We start from the raw sequence: 19,139 nt of genomic DNA on the forward strand, positions 1-19,139 counted from the left end.
AGGGAGGGACATTTAACTGAACCATTCTTCTTTGATAGACCAGAGCCTTACTGCTGATGAATCCTTGCAGACTAATTGCAGCAGAGACTTGGAAGGTCCGTGAAGAAGAAATGATCTTTCAGAATGCTCAGTGTAATTCTTGGGTAGTCTCTCTCGAAAGAGCGTCTCTCAGTTCTGTGTGACTTGGTAGCATTTTGCCGTCTCATTTGAAACATTCTTTGCTAGGGCTAGAGAGATGGCCGAGCAGTTAGGGATACTGGTTCTCTTTCATGCAATCCTGGCTTGATTCCCACCATCTACAGGGCAGCTCACTCCTGTTTGGAACGACAGTTCAGCTCTGCCCTTTCTGACCCTGAGGCCACCGGGCAGTCGTGAGGTGCGTAGACTTGCATGCAGGCAAACACTCATAGGGAAAATAAATCTTAAGAAAAGAAGATTTTTATGCGTCATGTTTTGCAGCTCTTGAAGATGATTCTTTTTTGGTTAGCTGATGCCAGCAAGCGTTTTTATGGCCAGAGATCTCTAAAGAGATTTTAGGTGCCAGGAAGCTGGCAAGCTGGAGAGTCTGTGTGGCTGGAGCTTTCTCAGCGAGAGCAGCGCTGTTGGTGGTTTTCCTGAAGTGTTAGGCTCCTCATTTTTTGAGAAAGTGTCTGTCTCACATCTAAGTCTGACGAAGCGCAGTTCATTTTATTTCACAGAATTTTGAAAGGAGAGTTCTCCAAGGACCAGGGTTTAGTAAGTTTAATAGCTGTTACTCTTTTATACAGGATATATGTAACTGCCATGAAAGTTTTAAATATATGACTAAGTGGCTGAAAGGAGTTAAGTAGCTGTTTGTGGCCTGGCAGTCCTGCTAAGAGGGCCCGGTTTGGCTGCCATTGTGTACACACCATTGGTGCGTGGTTAGCACAGAGAATGATGCAGCCAATGCCATTGTTACTACAAAATGGTTAGCCCTGGCGACTGGCCCACGGACTCCCGTAGCCGTGGCCCACACTTTGTCTTGTGTGTACTGTCTTAGCGTTCTGCTGCTGTGAAGAGACACCAATGACCACGGCAACTTTTGTAAGGAAGCAGAGCATTTAATTGGAGCTGACTTACAGTTTCAGGGGGTTAGTCCATTGTCACTTTGGTGGGAAGCATGGTGGAACACAAGCAGGCGTGCTGCTGGGAAGAGGTGAGAGTTCTGCTTCCCAGGCAGTGGGCTTGGCTTCAGCTTTTGAAACCCCAAAGTCTGCCCCCAGTGACACACTTTCTCCAAAAAGGCCACACCTCCTAGTTCTTTCAAATAGTGCCTCTCCCTGGTGACCAGCATTCAGATGTGTGAAACTGTGGGGTCTGTTCTCATCCAACCACCGCACTCCACGGGTGTGCTGTTGCAGTGGGTGGGGTTGGAAGGTGCCGGAGTTGTGTGTGTACATGCCTATACATAGCATGTATATGGTTTAGTTCCATCTAAAGTTAATTATTTTGAGACAAGGTGTCATTGTGTGGCTCTGGCCGCCTTGGAACTTGCTATGTTGACCAGGTTGGCCTCCGACTCAGAGATCTTTCTGCTTCTGCCTCCTGAGCGCTAGGATCAAAGGTGTGCGCCACCAGAGCTCGCCTGAGCTACATTTTTGAGTTAAGCAAATAATGACCAGTTTGCGGAGAGCCCCTCTGTGCGGAGCAGACACACCCGCCCTGCGAGAGGAGCCTGTTCACGTCGGCAGCTTCTGAGAGGCACGAGGGTGGCTCTTGTCCTTCCCTGTACTTCCTGTGTGGTGACTTCGGAGCATGTTTTGGATTTATTGTTTTAAGTTGTGTGTGTGTGAGTGTGTCTGTGTGTGGGTATGTGCATGTGAGTGCGGTGCCCAGGGTCCTCTGTGCTGGGGCTACAGGCAGTTGTGAGGCCTCCAGTGCAGGCTTCAGGACCTAAACCCTGTTCTCTGCGTGCTCTTAACCACTGAGCCAGCTCTCCAGCCCCCTAGACTGTAAAATAGAACATCTTACAGTTTTAACTTTGATGCTGAAGGTATGGTTGGCTTTTTAAGTCCTTGGCTTTGGGCTGTGTGGGCGTGGCTTCTAACGGGTGCCCTCAGCTTAGTGCTTGTTAGTGATTATCTTTATCTGTCTGCACATGTGTCCTTCTGAGTCTTCATAACTGAGTGGTGTATCACTTTAGTCAGTGTACAGCTCATGTGTAACACTTGCTAACTGTGGTGAACGTGCAGGCCACAGCTGTGGTTGTGTGGAGAGAATTGTTGGCTAGCCATCCATCCCTCTTTTTGGCTCCTCTCAGTTTGAGTATGTAAGCCACAGCAGTAAGGAGAGTGTCGGCAGTGTGTTTACTGTGCTGGGGCCAGAGTGAAAAGGTTGCTCTGTGGGCGGTCAGGTGGCGTTAGGCCACAGCTGCTGGCCAGCACCTGTTACCCTACAGTTTCAGGACCCACACAGCTCAGGATGGTCATGAAGTTGCTCCGTAGCTGGGGATGACCTTGACTGGCTGATCCTTTGCCTCCTCTCCCCAGAGTTAGCGCTAGAGGCAGGTGCAGCCATGTCTGGCTTTGCTGTTGGTCTTACAGAATTCCTGCTGAGTGTGACTTTCTCACTGTGTCTGTAGTGTGTGCAACTTATGAAGACATTAGCTGTCGCCTGCCGCTCAGTTCACCACCCCTCCCTGCTTGTCCCTCCTCTGGCATGGCACCTGCTTTTCATGTCTCTGCTCAGCCCTTTACACTTTCAGCGTGTTTCCAGTGTCGGGGCAGCTTTCTCTTCCCACTTCTACAGATCACCAATGTAGCGCTTTTTAATTACCTGGAACCTTTTGTAAATATTTTATTAATATTTTTAATGTACATTAAATGTCATTAATGTACATAATGTACATTTAATGTCAGTGTATGACATTAAATGTAGCTACATCAATGTAGCACTCATTTTATCTCATTTTATTTCCTTTTTTTTTTTTTTTTTTTTTTTTGCTTTAGAGAGGAGAGCATGAAAGATGGGGCAGTGGTCCCCGAGTACCGTCCTCCGGGGTTGCCTGTTCTTAGCCCTTCCTGTGTTTTCTCTGTGCCAGGTGCCCCCCTCCTCTGTTTTGGAATAAGTAGCAAACATTGTCACATTTCCCTGATGACCACAGTCCCATACCACAGCCATGGCTGGGACGCTGGTGCAGCCTTGTGAAGTGGGCGGTCCCTGGGCAGGCTTCCCCATCCGTCCTTCATGGTTCTGACGCGTGGTTCTGACTCTGGAGCTGTGCTGTGGACCCACTCCCTTGCCCTGGCGCTCGACTTCAGAGCCTCACTCTTTACTCGTCACTCTCCCTCTCACTGCTGACGCAGGCTCTCACTCCAGCCCGAGCTTCCTGGTTCCTCCAGCTTGCTGGCCAGCAGGCCCCAGGGTGCCCTGTGCCCTCTTACCCAGACTTGAGATTTAAAACCCATGCTGCCGTGCTCAGCTTTAATGTGGTCACCGGGATCAGAACAGCTTATTTTCCAATGATAGGATGGAGAGGGAGTACTGTTGTCTTCAGGAAAGTTGCTTTCATATGTTGTATGTGAACTGAGAGCAAGTAATAGATTTTAGCGTCATGGCTCTTCCTCGGCACGGCTGTGTGTGGCACATCCTCAGGACAGCCGCATGTGGGTCTTCCTTCTGTGCTGAGGAAGATCTTCAGTGCAAAGCTAGCCTCGTCTACATAGTGAGTTGTAGGGAAGATCTTCTTCAGTGCAAAGCTAGCCTCATCTACATAGTGAGTTGTAGGCCAGCCAGGGCCTAGAGAAACGTTTTATTTTCATGGTGCCTGGTGACTTGTTCTGTAGGGAACTCAGTGACTTCCAGAGGGCAAGAAGTCTGTGGCTGACAGCCACTGGCTCAGCAGCTCCGGCTCTTGAGGGCAGTGAAAGGACATGTGGAGTCCCATAGCACTGACTCTAAAGTCTGAGCTGTGGCTTCTGTCTGTCTTTCAGTGTACTCAGTTAAGGTCTTCTCTAAGAATGTTCCTAAGACAATTTTACGGAGGGCTTTTCTGTCTTTGTTAATTGGTAACAGCCCGCACAGATTTGCCAGCATGCTGGGTGCTAGTCACTGGCACCCTGTGAGGGCCAGAGCCGGGGGTGCCCTGTGGAGGGCATGGCGGGCTTGCTGTGGCGGCTGCAGGAGCGTCAGGCCGGCCGTGTCAGCGTGCTTCCGCCCGTGCCTCACCTTGTCGATGGGACACAGGATAGTCGGGAGTGTAGGAGTCGGGTCTGATCCTCGGTCTAGTCCGCCCCCTCCTTCCCGAAGCCCGACTGCTAAAAGTTGTCAGAAACCTCAGCATAAGCCGGAGGGAGGGGGAGGGGTTTTAGTGTCTTCTGTCTTAGAGTGTTCTTTGTACTTTGCAAAACCGCTTAGAACGCTTTCGGACTGTGAGGCCTGCTCTCGATTTGGCGTTTTTAGATGGCCAGTGTGAAGCAGTGTGACCCCAGATGGCAGTGGCGATCAGGTGGGAGAGCTGTGGAGTCCCGTCATCGTGAGCATCTCTCAGCAGCATGCGGGCTGCAGCCGTTAGAGCCGTGCGGGCCACCTTCCCGTCCCCTGCCGAGCTTGCGCGCCTGTGCTGGCACCGCCAGAGCAGCACACACGGAGTGTAGCAAAAAAGCTTGCTACCTCAAGCTGAGGTTTTGACCCTACTGCTAACACAGGTGTTCTCATAATCCTCTTCCTCCAGCCCCCTTTTTAAATAAAAAAGAGCAGAAAAGGGGAAGTCATATGGGTAATTATGGTATTAAATCACTAGAGGAAGCCATTCTAATCCTTTTAAATTCTCTTTTCAACTTTAGTTTCCAAATGCCATTTTCTCACACAGTTTCTTGACAGGACCAGGGAGTAGATACAGTCTGTTTATCAGTTGACATTGCTACTTCACTTCATCAGAAACATTGTAAGGCTTTGGTGCGACTGTGATTTTGTAGCAGGCATTGCCGATGGGCAGTGTGGCATGCGGTGGCTTCACTCCCTGGGCCTAAACTGTCACTCAACCAAGCTCTGCAGTTGTGTCCCTAAGTGCTGACTCATTGGCTTCTAGGGCGATTTGACAAAACTGTCATTGAGGAGCGACGACAGTGTGCTGAGGACCTGCTACAGTTCTCCGCCAACATCCCCGCCCTGTACAACAGCAGACAGCTGGAGGACTTCTTCAAGGTGCGTGCTGCCCTGCCGCGCGGTGAGCCACCTCGCTGGCCCGCTCTCCACCTCCTATGCGGAAACCCTGATTCCACACCACGCTTGCCCAGCATAGGCATTTGCTGCAATACGATTTCCCCTGAGCGTTCCGCTTCTTCCCATATACAGGGAAGGGTAAGTTTAGGTGGAGGGTTCAGCAATCGAGGTGACCTTTAGGCCAATTGTTCCAAGCCACCTGGCCAAACTGAAGATATGGAAGATTTCTGTACGATAGCCTGCTGGGTGGAGGACCCATCAACCCATTCTGTGGTATTTATGATAACCTGTGGCGTGGAGGCCTGATTATAGTTATCTATTAACATTCTGTGGTATCCACGACAACCTGCAGGGTGGGGGTCAAGTCACTCCAAGGTCAGTCAACTTAAGATATAGAGTGTGAGAAACAAAATGGAGCCACCCCTGCCATCTTTGATTCCTTCATTTTCTCTTCTGCTCTCTTCATCTGCACTCTCTGCTCTCCATTTTCTCCTTCTGAGGCAGGGTCTCACTCTGAATTTCAGTAGCCTGGCTTGTCTGGAGCCCCCTGTGTGCTGTGCAGGCATATAGGCATGCAAAGGCACGCCCACCTGGTAATTTTTTTTCTTGTGATCAGAGCATGTATTCTGATTTTAATCTCTCTAAACTGAGGTACCCCCTAGCATAAGCTGTATCCTAGGGAACGCCCCTCGTGTACCTAAGAGGGACGCCTATTCTTTCCAGGTGGGCATTTTGTGATGGGCATACATCAGTGCATCTTGTCAGGTGGGGAGGAGACAGGTCTGCATTTCTCTTGGGATTTGATATCTTGATTATAGCGTTGGCATAAAAAGCTGTTGATAGAAGAAAGATGGACGGAGCAAAGGCGTTAGGGTCTCAGTGGTGCCATTGCGTAAGGATCACAAGCCCGCTTGTCTGTGATGGCAGTGTTCAGTCCGTAAGGTCCTCACAGAGCATCCTGTCTGCCCCGCTCTGGCTACTGCTCTCCGGCTGAGTGTGGACAAAAGAGAAGCAAGAGTGTTGAGGCCTGAATCTGTAAATGTGGTCACATGCTTAAAGTGGTGATTACATGGAGACTCAATTTAGTTAATTAATTTTGGAACAGGGCTTCACATTGTAGCCCAAACTTCCTTCTATTCCCAGCAATCTGCATGCCTCTTAAGAGCTAGGTTTGTGGGTATGAGCACCATACCTTGTTCAAGTTAAAAAAAAATAGCCGTAGAGTTTTGGCTGTTATTGCAGACGACCTGGGTTTGGTTCTCAACGGGGGGGGGGGGGGGCAACTCCAGGTCCAGGGGCTCTCACAGCTGCTGGCTGCGCTGCCACTGCACACCTGTGGCGCGCACGCATATCTTCAGACAAACCTCTGTAAAATGGAACAAAGATGTCTCCACTGAAGGAGCCTTGACTGGCTTGGTGGTGTGCCCAGGTCAGATCACCTGAGCTGCTGTTGACGTGATAGCATTTGTAAACCAATAAAATTAAATGGTCTCTGATGACGCCCCACTGGTGGGAATGATCAGGCCCTAAGGATACTGAGAGCTGAGTCGCTGTTTTTTTTCTAGTTGTGCAGTTTCTTCCTGTGTGGCAGACGGCAAACACTGTGCTTTCACCTTGTGTCTGTGCGCGGCACACACACCTTTGACTGCAGCCTACAAGGGGCGGAGGCTCCGCTTCTCAGTCCCAGGCCAGCCTGGTCTACATAGTGTGCCTCAGGGCCAACAGCTTAGGTTTGCCAAGAGCTGGCGGGGGGGGGGGGTCGTCTAATCCTTGCACCCCGTTCCATGCCCTGAGCGCGGTCCTGCTTTACAGTTGTGCCACGACAGGCTTCAGTGAGGTTCTGTGAAGGTTCAGTCTGTGCAGTGGCGACCGCAGGCCTCAGAGTGTTGGTTGAGAAGACCCGTGGTTATTGCCAACCTTTCTGTGCTCTTACTGACGAGAAAACATGATTGCTCTGCCCTTTCCAGGGTGGGATAGTTAACGATGGCTCTGAGTTAATTGGTCCTGCTGAGGCGTCCGCGGAGTCCCTGGCCGACAGCTTTCTGGAGTGTGGCACTGAAGGTAAGAGACTGTTTTTCTTGTGTTTCTGAGGTCTCAGTCACAGCTGTGAGTCACGTCACACTGTGATGGCAGCTGGGTGCGAATGGTGGCAGCCCTGACTGCCAACGGCCCCTGCTTTGGCTCTGCATGCCAGCCCGGGGCCGGCTCGGGCCTGCGTGGTGGCGAACTGGCCGCCGTGACCTTTGCTTCCCTGATAGCTCCCAGTCGGCTTTCCTCGAACCATGCAGTGAGGAAGTGAGAGGCTGTGCGCACTGAGACACCGCACACACAGTGGGCCTCTGCGGGGGTGTGGCCGCCTGAGCCCGCCCAGCGGCCTGACCCCTGGCCCTTTTCAAGCCAGCGGCAAGTGAAGGGGCACCGGGAGCGCGGAGTGGCCGTGTTAGTGTGCCTGCTGTGCCTCCCGCAACACTTGAGTTCCACTCACTCAGCGGTGTGTAATCTCTTGATTTGGTTTTGTAAAGCTGCACCTGAACTCACATGCAGATTTCAGTTCGTGCCTTCCAGCTCTTGGATTCCCTAACTACTGTTCTTTTGGGGCAGATTCTACTATATAAAAAGAGAGATTGGGATACGGGGTGGGGTGGGTCTTTATGAATGAGCAGTCAGGTGTTTCTGTGGCAGCCTAGATTTGGCTTGACAGAGGTAAGTGGTTAATGGGTTGATAAGGTGACGAGCTGTTATCTGTCGTGAGAGTTGGCTGCAGGAGGGAAGGCCTGGCGGCCGACTGGGAGGAACTTGGGACCCCTTGTACTCAGTTGGAGGGTGCACGGGTTTACACGCCTGCAGCCACACTGCTGTGTTCTGTGGCGCGTGCTCATCTCGGTAAAACCGGCAAATTCTTGTCTGTCGTGTGGGCTCATGTGCATACACTAGCACATCACAGATACAGACCCACAGGTAGACACACTCACACACCCTCTCTTTCTCTCCTTGAGCAGTAGAGGTGCGGTCAGCTTTTATTCTTTTTCCTTCTGCCTCCCCCTCATTTAAACCTGCGTTCCATGTAGTATGTGCAGGCCGTGTACCCAGGCTCTAATGGAATGAGCCCTCAGCATCTCTGACACCGTCCTCATTCTGCCGAGAAAAACTCCAGGCATCATTTTACTATTTTTATTATGCATACAGTGTTCTGTCTGCATGTACACCTGTGTGCCAGTAGAGGGCAGCAGATCTCACTATAGATGGTTGTGAGCCACCATGTGGTTGCTGGGAATTGAACTCAGGACCTCTGGAGGAGCAAACAGTGTTCTAAACCACTGAGCCATCTCCAGCCCTTGTGTCATTTTACTCTGTAGTCAGCCTTGCTTGCTTGTTTCCCAGGGCCTGTTCTGAGCAGAGGTTCTTGCACGGGCTTGGAAGCATGTAGCCCCTGCTTTGGGCCAGAACTGCTTTCCACGGTGACCTCTCTGACTCAACCTGATCTATCTGTTGTTTCAGATTTCCTATCCCTAAAGGAGTAGGTGTCTGTGCTGCGCAGCACAGCTGAGGAGGCAGCTCTGTGGGCGTGGGGGCTGCTTTTATCCAGCTTTAGCTTTGACTCAGGCTCTCAGGGTGTGATGGGGAGTAGCTGGAGTCTTTGGTATCCACAGCAGTTCTTCATTTTGAATGGGGATCCACATGAGGAGGGAAGGCTGACTGGAGTCCATCTCACGTGTCTGTTGTCATGGGTGGGGGTGGTTTGGAGGCCTGCCTGTCCAGGAGGGAAACCAGAGTGTTGTTTTCAGAAATGATTTTTCCTGGGATGGCGTTTTAAAACATTGAAGGAGAGCAGGTGGCTGACGCCCGCTGCCCTCAGAGGCCTCTCGGCCTCGCTGTCAGCCCTGCAGAGAGACACGGCCTTCAACACCCTCCGTCAGCCTCCAGCTACCCAGCTCCAGGCTCAGACACATGGGCAAGACACATTGAAAACACATTCAAAACACTGGCCAAGGTCGTAATCCACCCAAGGAGGCCAGTGTAATTTGTCAGGTCCCACAAGGAAGGCGTGTATCTTCTAAAGGTGATGTCCCTAGGTGGCCTCCAACTGGGCCTCACCCCTGCTGCTGCAGCTCATCACGGTTACACTGGTGACCAAACACAGAAACCTGGACAAGTTCACTTCCCAGAAAGATGTTGATGCTGAGGGAATATTATTCCTCTTGTTTGTAGCTTAAACATACAATTGACAAGTTCTAGTTTACATCGAAAGGGAAGTACTGATGGAAACATGGAAGTACAGAGTTTCTGCTTTTCTTTAGATTATTACAGTACAGTGGAAGAAAGAAAACTTTCAGATTGTGTAAGCAGTAGCTTCGTGCTTACACTGGCAATGACTGAAGTGTGAAACAGAATTAGGCTTTCAGACAAAAAGTACTGTTTCCCTTTAAAACGACTTCTAGATTTTCTCTGTCAACGTGAGTGTTTAACTGCACACGCGTCCCTGCACCCACGTGTGTGTATGACCCTGCGGGAGCCCAGACGAGGGCGTCAGACTGCCTGGAGCTGGATCATCGACAGGCGTGAGCTGGGACCTGAGCCATGAGGGCACCTGCAGCAGGGTGGGGGCCGAGGCTGACACTCAGGGGTGTCCTCCGGCCACAGGCATGCTGTGTCATCCGTGTCCATGCTCACACGCGCACGTGCACTTAGGTACACGACAGTACACCACAGAAGACTAAAAAACTCTGTTATTAATTTTTCCATTGTGTTGTTTTTATTTAGTGCATTTAAAGTTTGTGCATCAAGGCAGAGTCATTTTAAGCATGACTATCCCCCAGTTGGTTGGTTAATTAGTAACTATGTTAGAGTCTGTGAGGTGTGGAGCGTCATCAATCCTAAGTCCAGTAGGATTTTTATTCTACAAAAGTCCACAAGGTGGCGCCATGGGAACTCAAATGTTAGGCTTGGGCTCCTCTTCCTCTGTTCTAGTGGGGTGAGCCTGAAGGGGTTACGTTCTGTTCTTAAGTGCTGATTTGGTTGCTGCTCTTCACCTCCCCTGACTAATTACATTTTCTTCAGTGAATCATAAAATAAACACGGAATTTTTTTCAAGATAAGCTCAATGTGAACCAGGGCTGGTGACACACACCTGTATTTCCAGCACTTGGACAGGCAGGAGACTCAGAAATTGAAGGCCAAACGTAGTGAGTTTAAGGCTAGCCTGGACTTCAGAGCTCTTTTCTCAAAAACCAAAGCAATGGAAGCCCAGCAAATAAACAGCCAAGGCCAGCACACATGTGACTGTGTCCGTAAGTGTACGTTGCTCTCGGAGGTGAAGGCGCAGAGAGAGTATTGACCCTTGCGGCCTCAGGGCTGTTGCTGGTAACGCTGATATTTGGAACACAGAGGCGGGGGGCAGATGAAAAGCTGATTTGTTATGGTCATGTCTGGGTTAGAGGGGCGTGACGTGTTACCAGATGCGTTCATTTACCGCTACACCTTGCTTTGGCCGTGGTCAAGCTGTGTGTGCCAGGTGGTGTTCGGTAACTCCCTGACTCCAGCGGGCCGTGAGGCAAGGAGCACACTGCTGGTGTGAAAGGCTCAGGAGGGCTGCAAAGATGGCTCAGCACCCATGGAGCCCAGTTCCCAGACTCCACCTTGGATGGCTGCACAGGCTCTGCTAACTCCAGCTCGAGGGCACTCCATGTCCTCTCTGGCCTTATGTCCATGCACAGGCATAGCATGTACATTCACACACACACACACGTGTGTAGGGCAGCAGTTGAAACCTGGAGCCCAAGCTGGGCAGTAGAGCAGGCCCTTGAGCCAAAAGGGCAGGGGGCAGCTCTTCAGCATGTCCCTGTGGGGCTGCATGTGGGGTCAGTGCTGGCTCAAGCCTGCTCTGCCCTCAGGAGACACAGCAGAGTCTGTGCTTTCTCAGCAGCAAGACAGGAATGTTATTAACCTAGGGACTGTCAGAGGCTGCTTATTCTTGGCCTGTAGCTGTTGCCAGCTGACCACCGAGCCACTGAGTACCAGAGTTATGATCAGCACGCAGCTGCAGATTTGGGGCTCTTCTCCTCGGCATATTTAGAAGGACGGTTTCTTTTCATCGGTGTATTTAGAAGGACGGCTTCCTTTCTTCCATGTGTTCTTTGTTGGGTGTGGTGGTGAACACCTTTAACCTCAGCAGAGGCAGAGGCAGGAGCAGGAGGAGCTCTGTGAGTTTGAGACCAGCCTGGTGTACAAAGTGGGTTCCAAGACAGCCAGGGCTACACAGAGAATCCGTGTCTCGAAAACCACCAGCCAGCCAACCAACCAACCAACCAACCAACCAACCAACCAACCAACCAACCAACCAACAAAAACCCTGTATTCTTAATGATTTCATATATCCATACAGCGCACCCCACCACCTCTCATCCTTCCTCACACTTTCTGGACCCCTTTTTCCCCCAGAGATCTCCCCCTGCTTTACCTACTTATATTTACTGACTGGCTGAATTTAGTTAGGGCCGCTGCCGAGTGTGGCGTGGGCTCTTAACCGAAGCCCAGGCTTCCCTCCATGGCTACACTGCTGAGGGAAGGTGGCTGCCCTCCTAGCAGCCATTAACTGCCATGTGGTCCCTAAACAGGGACGGGGCCTCCGGAGCCCCTCCTCCACGAAGGGCTTCTTTCTGCATGGATTCATGTCAGATTCCATCTGATGTGTGTGCCATCCGCCTCCAGGTCATCCTGGTTCTGGGCTAGGTGCTTTTTTTTTTTTTTTCATGCGTGAAGAGTGATCACTACTGGGACAAGTAGAAACTCCCTTTGGTTGACTGTGGCAATGTTTGAACCGCAGAGTTGAGTGGAGGTGATGAGCTAATAGTAAGAGGCCACGTGTTTTATATATAGACACCCACGAGAGGCCACCTGTTGTCAAAGGAGACCGAGCTCTTTGTGCGGATGGTCTTCAAATGCGGGGTTCTGATGGCTCATAGTATAAAGCTTCTGTGTGTGGCAGCTCAACCTTTCCCCCAGGCCCGTCTTTCAGAGATGGCGTCCTAGGCAGATTCCGCTGTACTGCCTGACTCCGAGCAGTTCAAAGCCCAGAGGCGAGGGCAGGTAGGTGGACTGGGAGGCTAAATAAACCCCTCGTGTCTGCAGCCGCTTTTTAACAAGTCGCCTGGGGCCCTCTAATCGCACGGAGACTGGAGTCTCTGTGATCCGCACCCGGAGGCAGGAGACTCGTGGAACCTTTGACTTCCCCTGCTTCACTTACCAACGAGGCAGAGGCTCCGAGGGATGGCGCGGTAGAGGTGCGCCTGCTGCTCTGGCCGTGTCCTAAACGGGCCCCAGAGGTGGGTGGGCCTGGGAGGCATTGCTTATCCAGGACCCGTGGCTGTCCTGTCCTACCTACTGCTCTTCCTCCTCAGCGAGCCCCACAGCCTGCGACGAGCTCGCTCACTCCACTTCCGGGCTGCAGTCCCCACTTCATGTAATGCTCAGATGCAGTTCTGTGTCCACCAAGCTGAGCTGCAGGGCCACCGCGGTGCTGGCAAAACTGCATCAAGCAGGTGCACTCAAGTGTAAAATGAAGGAAGTCGGTATTGACTATTGACATAGCTTGTCTATTTTTACATCTGCCCGTGTGCATACACATACAGTTGTGGTTTTATACATCATAGCTACAGATGTGCGTGCACATATGCACTCGTGTATTTACGTATCTGTACAGCTATATCTGTGTGCATATACACGTGTACATTTACACATCTATACATCTCTGTATGTGCACACGCACACACAAAAGAATGAATCTGGAGTTTTGGCTTGCTGGTTGAAAACCTGCCTACTATGTGTGAGCTGCTAGGTGTGATCTCCTGAACGATGGAGGAGGATGGATGGAACCTGAGAGCCCTTGTTTTGGTGGAGAAAGGTCTCTTAACGTGTGTGCTAGCAGCTTCAGTCACTGTGACAAAGCGCCAAGGGCTAACAGCCCACAGTGAGGCAAGGTTTCAGTCCACGGTTGGCTGCCTGTGGGCCTGGAGTGAGGCAGAAGAACCGTAGAGTTCTGACTTATGTGAGGCCCATTTGATCCCCAGCCCTTGATTCCTTTCTGAGCAGCTTGCTGGTGAGTACTTCCTTGAGAAGGGTGGAGAAATCCCTTCAGTAAGGAAGGAGTGAGCACAGTACCTTGGAAGCTGGCGTGCCCTTCGTCAGGGAGCTGTGCCTGGGTCAGGCTTCTCAGGCGTGGGAGTGTGCAGCTTCCGCAGGACTGAAGCAAGGAAGGGTCTCGCCCATCCAAGGCTCTGCCTCACGTCTGAGGGGAGAATCCCAGGGCTGTGCTGTCAGATGACCCCACCAGGCTCTGTTCTGTGAGTGATGTCTTTACCCTTGTTCTCAAGCAAACCTCAGTTGACGATTGCAGTCTCTCAGATGCCAGGGCTGAGCAGCTTCCCCCAGAAAGCACATGAGGCTGCGCAGAGACCTGCAGAGGGCCCGCTTTCCGCACTCACATGACAGCCCGTGGCTGGTTTTACAGTTGTGGCGCTGCTCGCTGGTCCCGCAGTGTGGCTTGTGCATGAGCTGAGCAGCAGCAGCACTGAGCACCTTCTGTGCCTCGCGTCGGTCGGCAGTGCCCTGGCTGCAGGCGCTCCGTGGCGGGCACTTGCTCTCCACGGGTTTCTAGCACACCCTCTTTGCAGGTGTCTGGTTGTTTTGCTATAAATTACTGAATCTTTGGGTCAAGGAAATAAGTTGTATTTGGGCTTTCTAGATTGTCACCAAAGCTTAGAAGTCTTTTGTTTCCCATTCTTAGTTTCGCTTGAGTTAAGTTTTCCTGCTGTTTCTCGACAACTTTAGTCTAAACTGTGTATAGTGGTTTTTCAACCTGAACCAGAGGCTCAGACCTCGATGGTGAGGCTGTCAGTCATCCTGGTGTAACTGCCGGGGGTGGAGGTGGGGGTGGAGTGCACGCGTGTGTGCGGATCACATGCGACCCCAGCAGCTGCTGCTCAGGAACTGTCTAGCTTGTTTGATACAGGGTCTCTCACTGGCCGGGGGATTTGCCAGTGGGCTAGAGACCCATTCAGCCCCCTTCTCCACAGCAGGGGCACACTCAGTGGAGTGGTGGGTGCTTTGCTGACTCGGCAGTCTCCGGTGTGTTCTTTGACAGATTTTTGTTTGTTTGTGTGGTGTTGGAGACAGGGTCTCTTGTGCACAGGTTGGCCTCAGACTCATCCTGTAGCTTCTGGGCCTTCTGCTTCCACCTCCTGAGTGCTGACCTTGCCAGCCGCTTGTGTAACACTGGGACCCAAACCATCGGCTTCAGCACGGTGGGCAAACACTTGACCAGCTGAAGTACGCCCTGCCAACTGAGTTACATCCCTGCCAGGTGACTTCTGGTGGCCACGCTCATGCTGAACTGACTTTGATTACTTTTGCTGATGACGTTGTGAAGGCAGGAGGAAGTGTAACTATGGTCTTAGACTTCTGTGGTCAAACGCCAAGAAGCAGCGCACATAACCACCTGCTTGAGTTCTGATCCTGTCAGGAAAGTAAACTCAGGCACAGCGTGAGACAGAGCCGTGAGGCGGAGGCAGTGGAGCTTCTGGTGAGGAGGCTGCATGGCAGACGGATTTCTGCACAAGTGGAGAGGCTTTGGAGAACACCCCGAAGCTCTGTGACACGGCTCCTCCCTTCTCTAATGGTCTGGATTTGTAGAATATTCCTCCAGCTGGTGTTTATCACTTTCAATCCAGTACTTAGATGACGGTACCATCAAATAAAATAAACTTGCACCGACACATATAAACTAGTTTGGAATTCCTGTTAAGAAGTTCCTGTAGGTTTTGGAATAGTGGGTGAGTAGCTTTCGGGTGCTTTACAAAGTGCTGTAGTGTAGACACTGTCTCTGTGGCTGGGAGAGCGTGGTTGGCATGTTGGGAACTGGCCTGATGTCCCTGCATTCCAGTGACATGCGTTTGAACTGTCAGTTTAATGAGATCTTTTCCTTTGGGGAGTAGGGTAGTCCTTTCAGAGATCCTAAGAACATGAAAGAAAGAAAAGAAGAACAAGAGAAGACAAGGCTGAACTGACAAGGAGCTAGAGTCGTGTGTAAAGCCGATTTGCACATGAAGCTTAGTTGCTGGTCACATGTTCTTCCTTTTACTCTGTTTGCTAGGACGTGAGCAGTGGAAGGTGGCCACAGGCCGACAAACTCTGCTTGATGAGCCATAACTGACCCCCCTTCCAGCTGCTTTTCCGTGGCCTTGAACTAAGAAAGTTTTTTACATTTTTAAATAGCTGAAAATCCACAAAAAATATCAGTTTTTGATGGGTGTTACATGCAATTAAAGTTTCCGTGTCTACAACTCAAGTCTTACTGAAGTCTAGCCATGCTCCTCTCTCCAGGTGCCAGCATGCAGTCCAGCAGCTACAACAGATCATGGAGGGGCAGGGCCTGAAGTACTTACTCTCCGGCTCCTCATAGACCAGGCGTTTGCTGATCCCTGATCTTAGAATTGTGGAGCCGGATCTACCTGTAGTTTTCATTCTTAGTGTTGTCTCCCGTGGAAGTAACTTTCTTTTACATGGTAACCTTGGCATTTCATCGTCACTGGTGGCGCTTGCCTGGAGATGAAGTTCAGCGGCAGAATGCTTGTGTAGCAGTGGGAGGTGCCCTGGGTTTGATCCCTGGCATCATCAAAAAACAGTCCGAGCCCCATCAAATCAAGGCAAGCAGAAACAGCAGCACAGCCATCCAGATGTGTGTCCGAAACTGTTGCAGGGAATTTGACTGCGGGCCTCATCCTGTAGGATCAGCGGCTTGGTGAGTGGGTTTGGGACGTGGATGTCCCTGAGGTCCCCCGAGGAGCCTGACCTTCGTACTGAATGTCACACAGGAAAGCAGTGAGATCCAACGGTTGGAGACAGAGACACCAAACTACAAGCACTGCACGTGCTCGCAGTGGCACAGCAGCGTCTCCTCAGAGTGCGGGGACAGCGGCGGGAAACATTCCTGCTGTCACACCACAGCCTCGCATGCTAGGAAGCACACGCAGCACCCTGCTGAGCCACCACGCCACGCAAGGGAAGGCGATGTGAGAGGTGGAGCTGAGCTGAGGGGCTGCTTGTTCACAGGAGGCCATTTTGCTTGAATCAGTGGCAGAGAGTTGACATCACACCTGTGTGTTTGGTATTTTTTCCCCTTGAAATGAAATGAACTAACTCTTCAAGGAGAACAGCTCATGGGATCTGTTGTCAATGAAACAGCGTTTTCTTCCCCAAGTTGGCACTTTTGTGTCACTTTGAATTCGTCAGGTTTCCAATGTGATTTTTACACCATAATAATGGAATAGGAGGTTGATATTTGGAAGATCTGTGATACTCAGGGAACTGACATTTTAAAAATAATGGATGTGTTTGGCTGTAAACAGCATGGATAAAGATTATTCAAGGCAGACCAATTGATTTAAGTGTAGTGAACCCTACAAATTTTATCCTTTGGATTTTATTTCACATTGCAGCTAGTTTTAAGAGAGTAGCTCTGTGGCATTTTGATGTCATGTAGAAAAGCAGTAATTTGACAAGGTGGCTCAGCAGGTAAGCGTGTGCTGCCAAGCATGACGACCTGAGTTTGGTCCCCGGTTCCACATGGTGGAAGGAAAGCACCGACGCTACAGTGTTGTCCTCTGACCTCGTATAACCACTATGCTTTTTAATAAAAGAAAATAGTAATAAAAGTAATAATAAAAAAGTAGTAATACAAAGGAAAACAGTAATCACAATTATCTTACAACGCTTTTCCTTTTATTGACATCTTCCAACCACAGGGGTGTGAAAACAGTTTGTAGAGTCATGTGTCAGAATGCCTTATGTTCTCTTCAGCCAGATGTCAAGACTTGGAAAATATCAAAGATTGCTATTCTCCCAATAACTAATTTTTTTTTTTTTGTTTTTATAGAATACCTTAATGTGTAATAGTTTTAATTTATAAGATTTATTTATTGTTTATTATTTGACTTTTATTGATTCTTTGTGAATTTCACATCAAGCACCCCAATCTTATTCATCGCCCTGTCCCGTCATACCTTTGATGTCTCTTGTAACACCCCCAACGAGGGGGGGGGGACACTCGCTGTGTAAGCTTAGTGTGTCACTGTGTGTCCCACAGTGTACTGTTTTAGCCATACTCCTCTGCTGGCAAATGTTCATTGCAGTGAAGTCATTGGTCTGGTTCGAGGCCTCTGGCTTATGCTATATCATCAGAACTGGATCCTCACTGGAACTTCTCTTGGAGCTCCTGTTGTCCTGTGTCACGGAGATCTCTCAGCTTTGGATCTGCAGGATCGGCCCCTTCTCATGTCCCAGCAGTTTATCAATGGAGTAGATATTGGAGTAGGCCAACTCAAAGCCCTAGATCTGGGCCTGGGTGGTGGCTGCCTGTTAGCTCTCCCATACCCATACCACCAGGATGGGGTCTCCAGCATTGCCCTGTCCAGCTAGTTCATCCAATGCCACAACTGGCAAGAGTCAGAGCTAGTTCTTCTGCTCAACCTCTGCAAGCAGGTCCAGCTTTACTGTGGTGCCCAGCTGAAGTACAGGACCCGTTCTCCCAAGTGCTGTAGCAGGTGAGGGGCAGGACCAGCTCTCCTCTCATGACATTAGGGCTAGCTTCCCCACATGCCATAGGTGGCAAGTCGTGGAGAGCCACCTATCCCTCACCCACACTACTGCATAGCATACAGGTGGTGGGGCCAGCTCTCCCATGACGACACCCTTGGAACTGGCTTGCCTGTTCCCCTCTGTGTTGCCCTCCCAGCTACCAGGGTCAGCTCTATTGTGCTGTCCAGGGGAGGTACAGGGCTTGCTCTGCTGAGTGCTGCAGTCAGTGAATTACAGGGCCATCTCTCCCACTTGCTGCATATAGTGAGGGGCAAGAGAGGGGACGACATTTCTCTTTTGCTCACGCCACCACATGGCAGACGAGTGGTAGGGACAGCTTTCATACCCTCAGGGTGGCTCTCCTGAACTCCTGCAATAAAGGCCAGCTCTACTGTGCTTCCTGGGTGAGGTTCAGGCCCTATTCTACTGAGTACTACAGCTGATGGCAATGATGGGTAGGGCCAGCTCTCCTGCTCTCTCTTCCACAAGTGCTCAGGTGAGTGGTGGGGCCAGCTCTGCACAGCTCTCAGACATCAATATGGCCCTAGATGGCAGCCCAGGCCAGGGATGTCCCCCTGACTTTTGGTGGTAATAGATCGTTGCTGTTGCAGGGCCACAGACTCAGACATGGCCCTCAGTGGCATCATGAGCCAGGACCTAACCATGGCCTTAGGTTGTATTGTGGTTACTTACATCAGGCTCCTTACTACACTTGAGTCTCCAGCTCTACCTTTCTTTATTGTGCACATATCATTCTATTTCTCTTTCTTTTCCATTTCTCCACCACTAAATTGCTCATCTTAGTGGTGCACGGGGCCTCTGGGTGTCTGGGGTTGGTTGTCTCAGGAGTGGTTTCAGTTTTATGCCCCACCCATGTCATGTGTCACTGGACAGGGGTCATCTTGGGCATTGTTTGCCTGTCTGGGCCTGCATGGCATCAGGGAGGGATTGTCTCAGGTTTGCTCTGAGCCCAGGCTCAATGGTGCTGGACTGGGGGGTCATCTCAGGGGTGCTCCCTGCCCAGGCCACAGGGTACCAGACTCTAAAAAACTTACTATAGACAGATGACCATGAGTTATAGACAGATGGCCATGAGTTACAGACAGATGTTACAGACAGATGGCCATGAGTTACAGACAAATGTTACAGACAGATGTTCATGAGTTACAGATAGATGTTACAGACAGGTGGTCATGAGTTACAGACAGATGTTATAGACAGATGTTCATGAGTTATAGACAGACGTTACAGACAGGTGGTCATGAGTTACAGACAGATGTTACAGACAGATGGTCATGAGTTATAGACAGATGTTACAGACAGAT

The 19,139-nt window shown here is 50.6% G+C and overlaps 1 protein-coding gene across 5 annotated transcripts in view; it reads left to right on the forward strand.

The window, feature by feature from the left end:
• Nucleotides 1-19,139, forward strand: part of Rps6kc1 (ribosomal protein S6 kinase C1) — a 126,046-nt gene that overhangs the window by 21,088 nt on the left and 85,819 nt on the right. For 3 of the 5 annotated variants that reach the window (XM_055609157.1, XM_055609158.1, XM_055609159.1), the window contains exons 4-5: nt 5,051-5,166; nt 7,152-7,245. In XM_055609157.1, the coding sequence (XP_055465132.1) occupies nt 5,051-5,166; nt 7,152-7,245 (210 nt within the window). Of the gene's footprint in view, nt 1-5,050; nt 5,167-7,151; nt 7,246-19,139 lie in introns of those variants that run through there. The other 2 variants (XM_055609160.1, XM_055609161.1) reach the window with 2 other exon arrangements.

The sequence above is a fragment of the Psammomys obesus genome, unplaced genomic scaffold, assembly GCF_907164565.1.
Source record: "Psammomys obesus unplaced genomic scaffold, mPsaObe1.curated_primary_1811, whole genome shotgun sequence".
NCBI classification, from domain to species: Eukaryota; Metazoa; Chordata; class Mammalia; order Rodentia; family Muridae; genus Psammomys; species Psammomys obesus.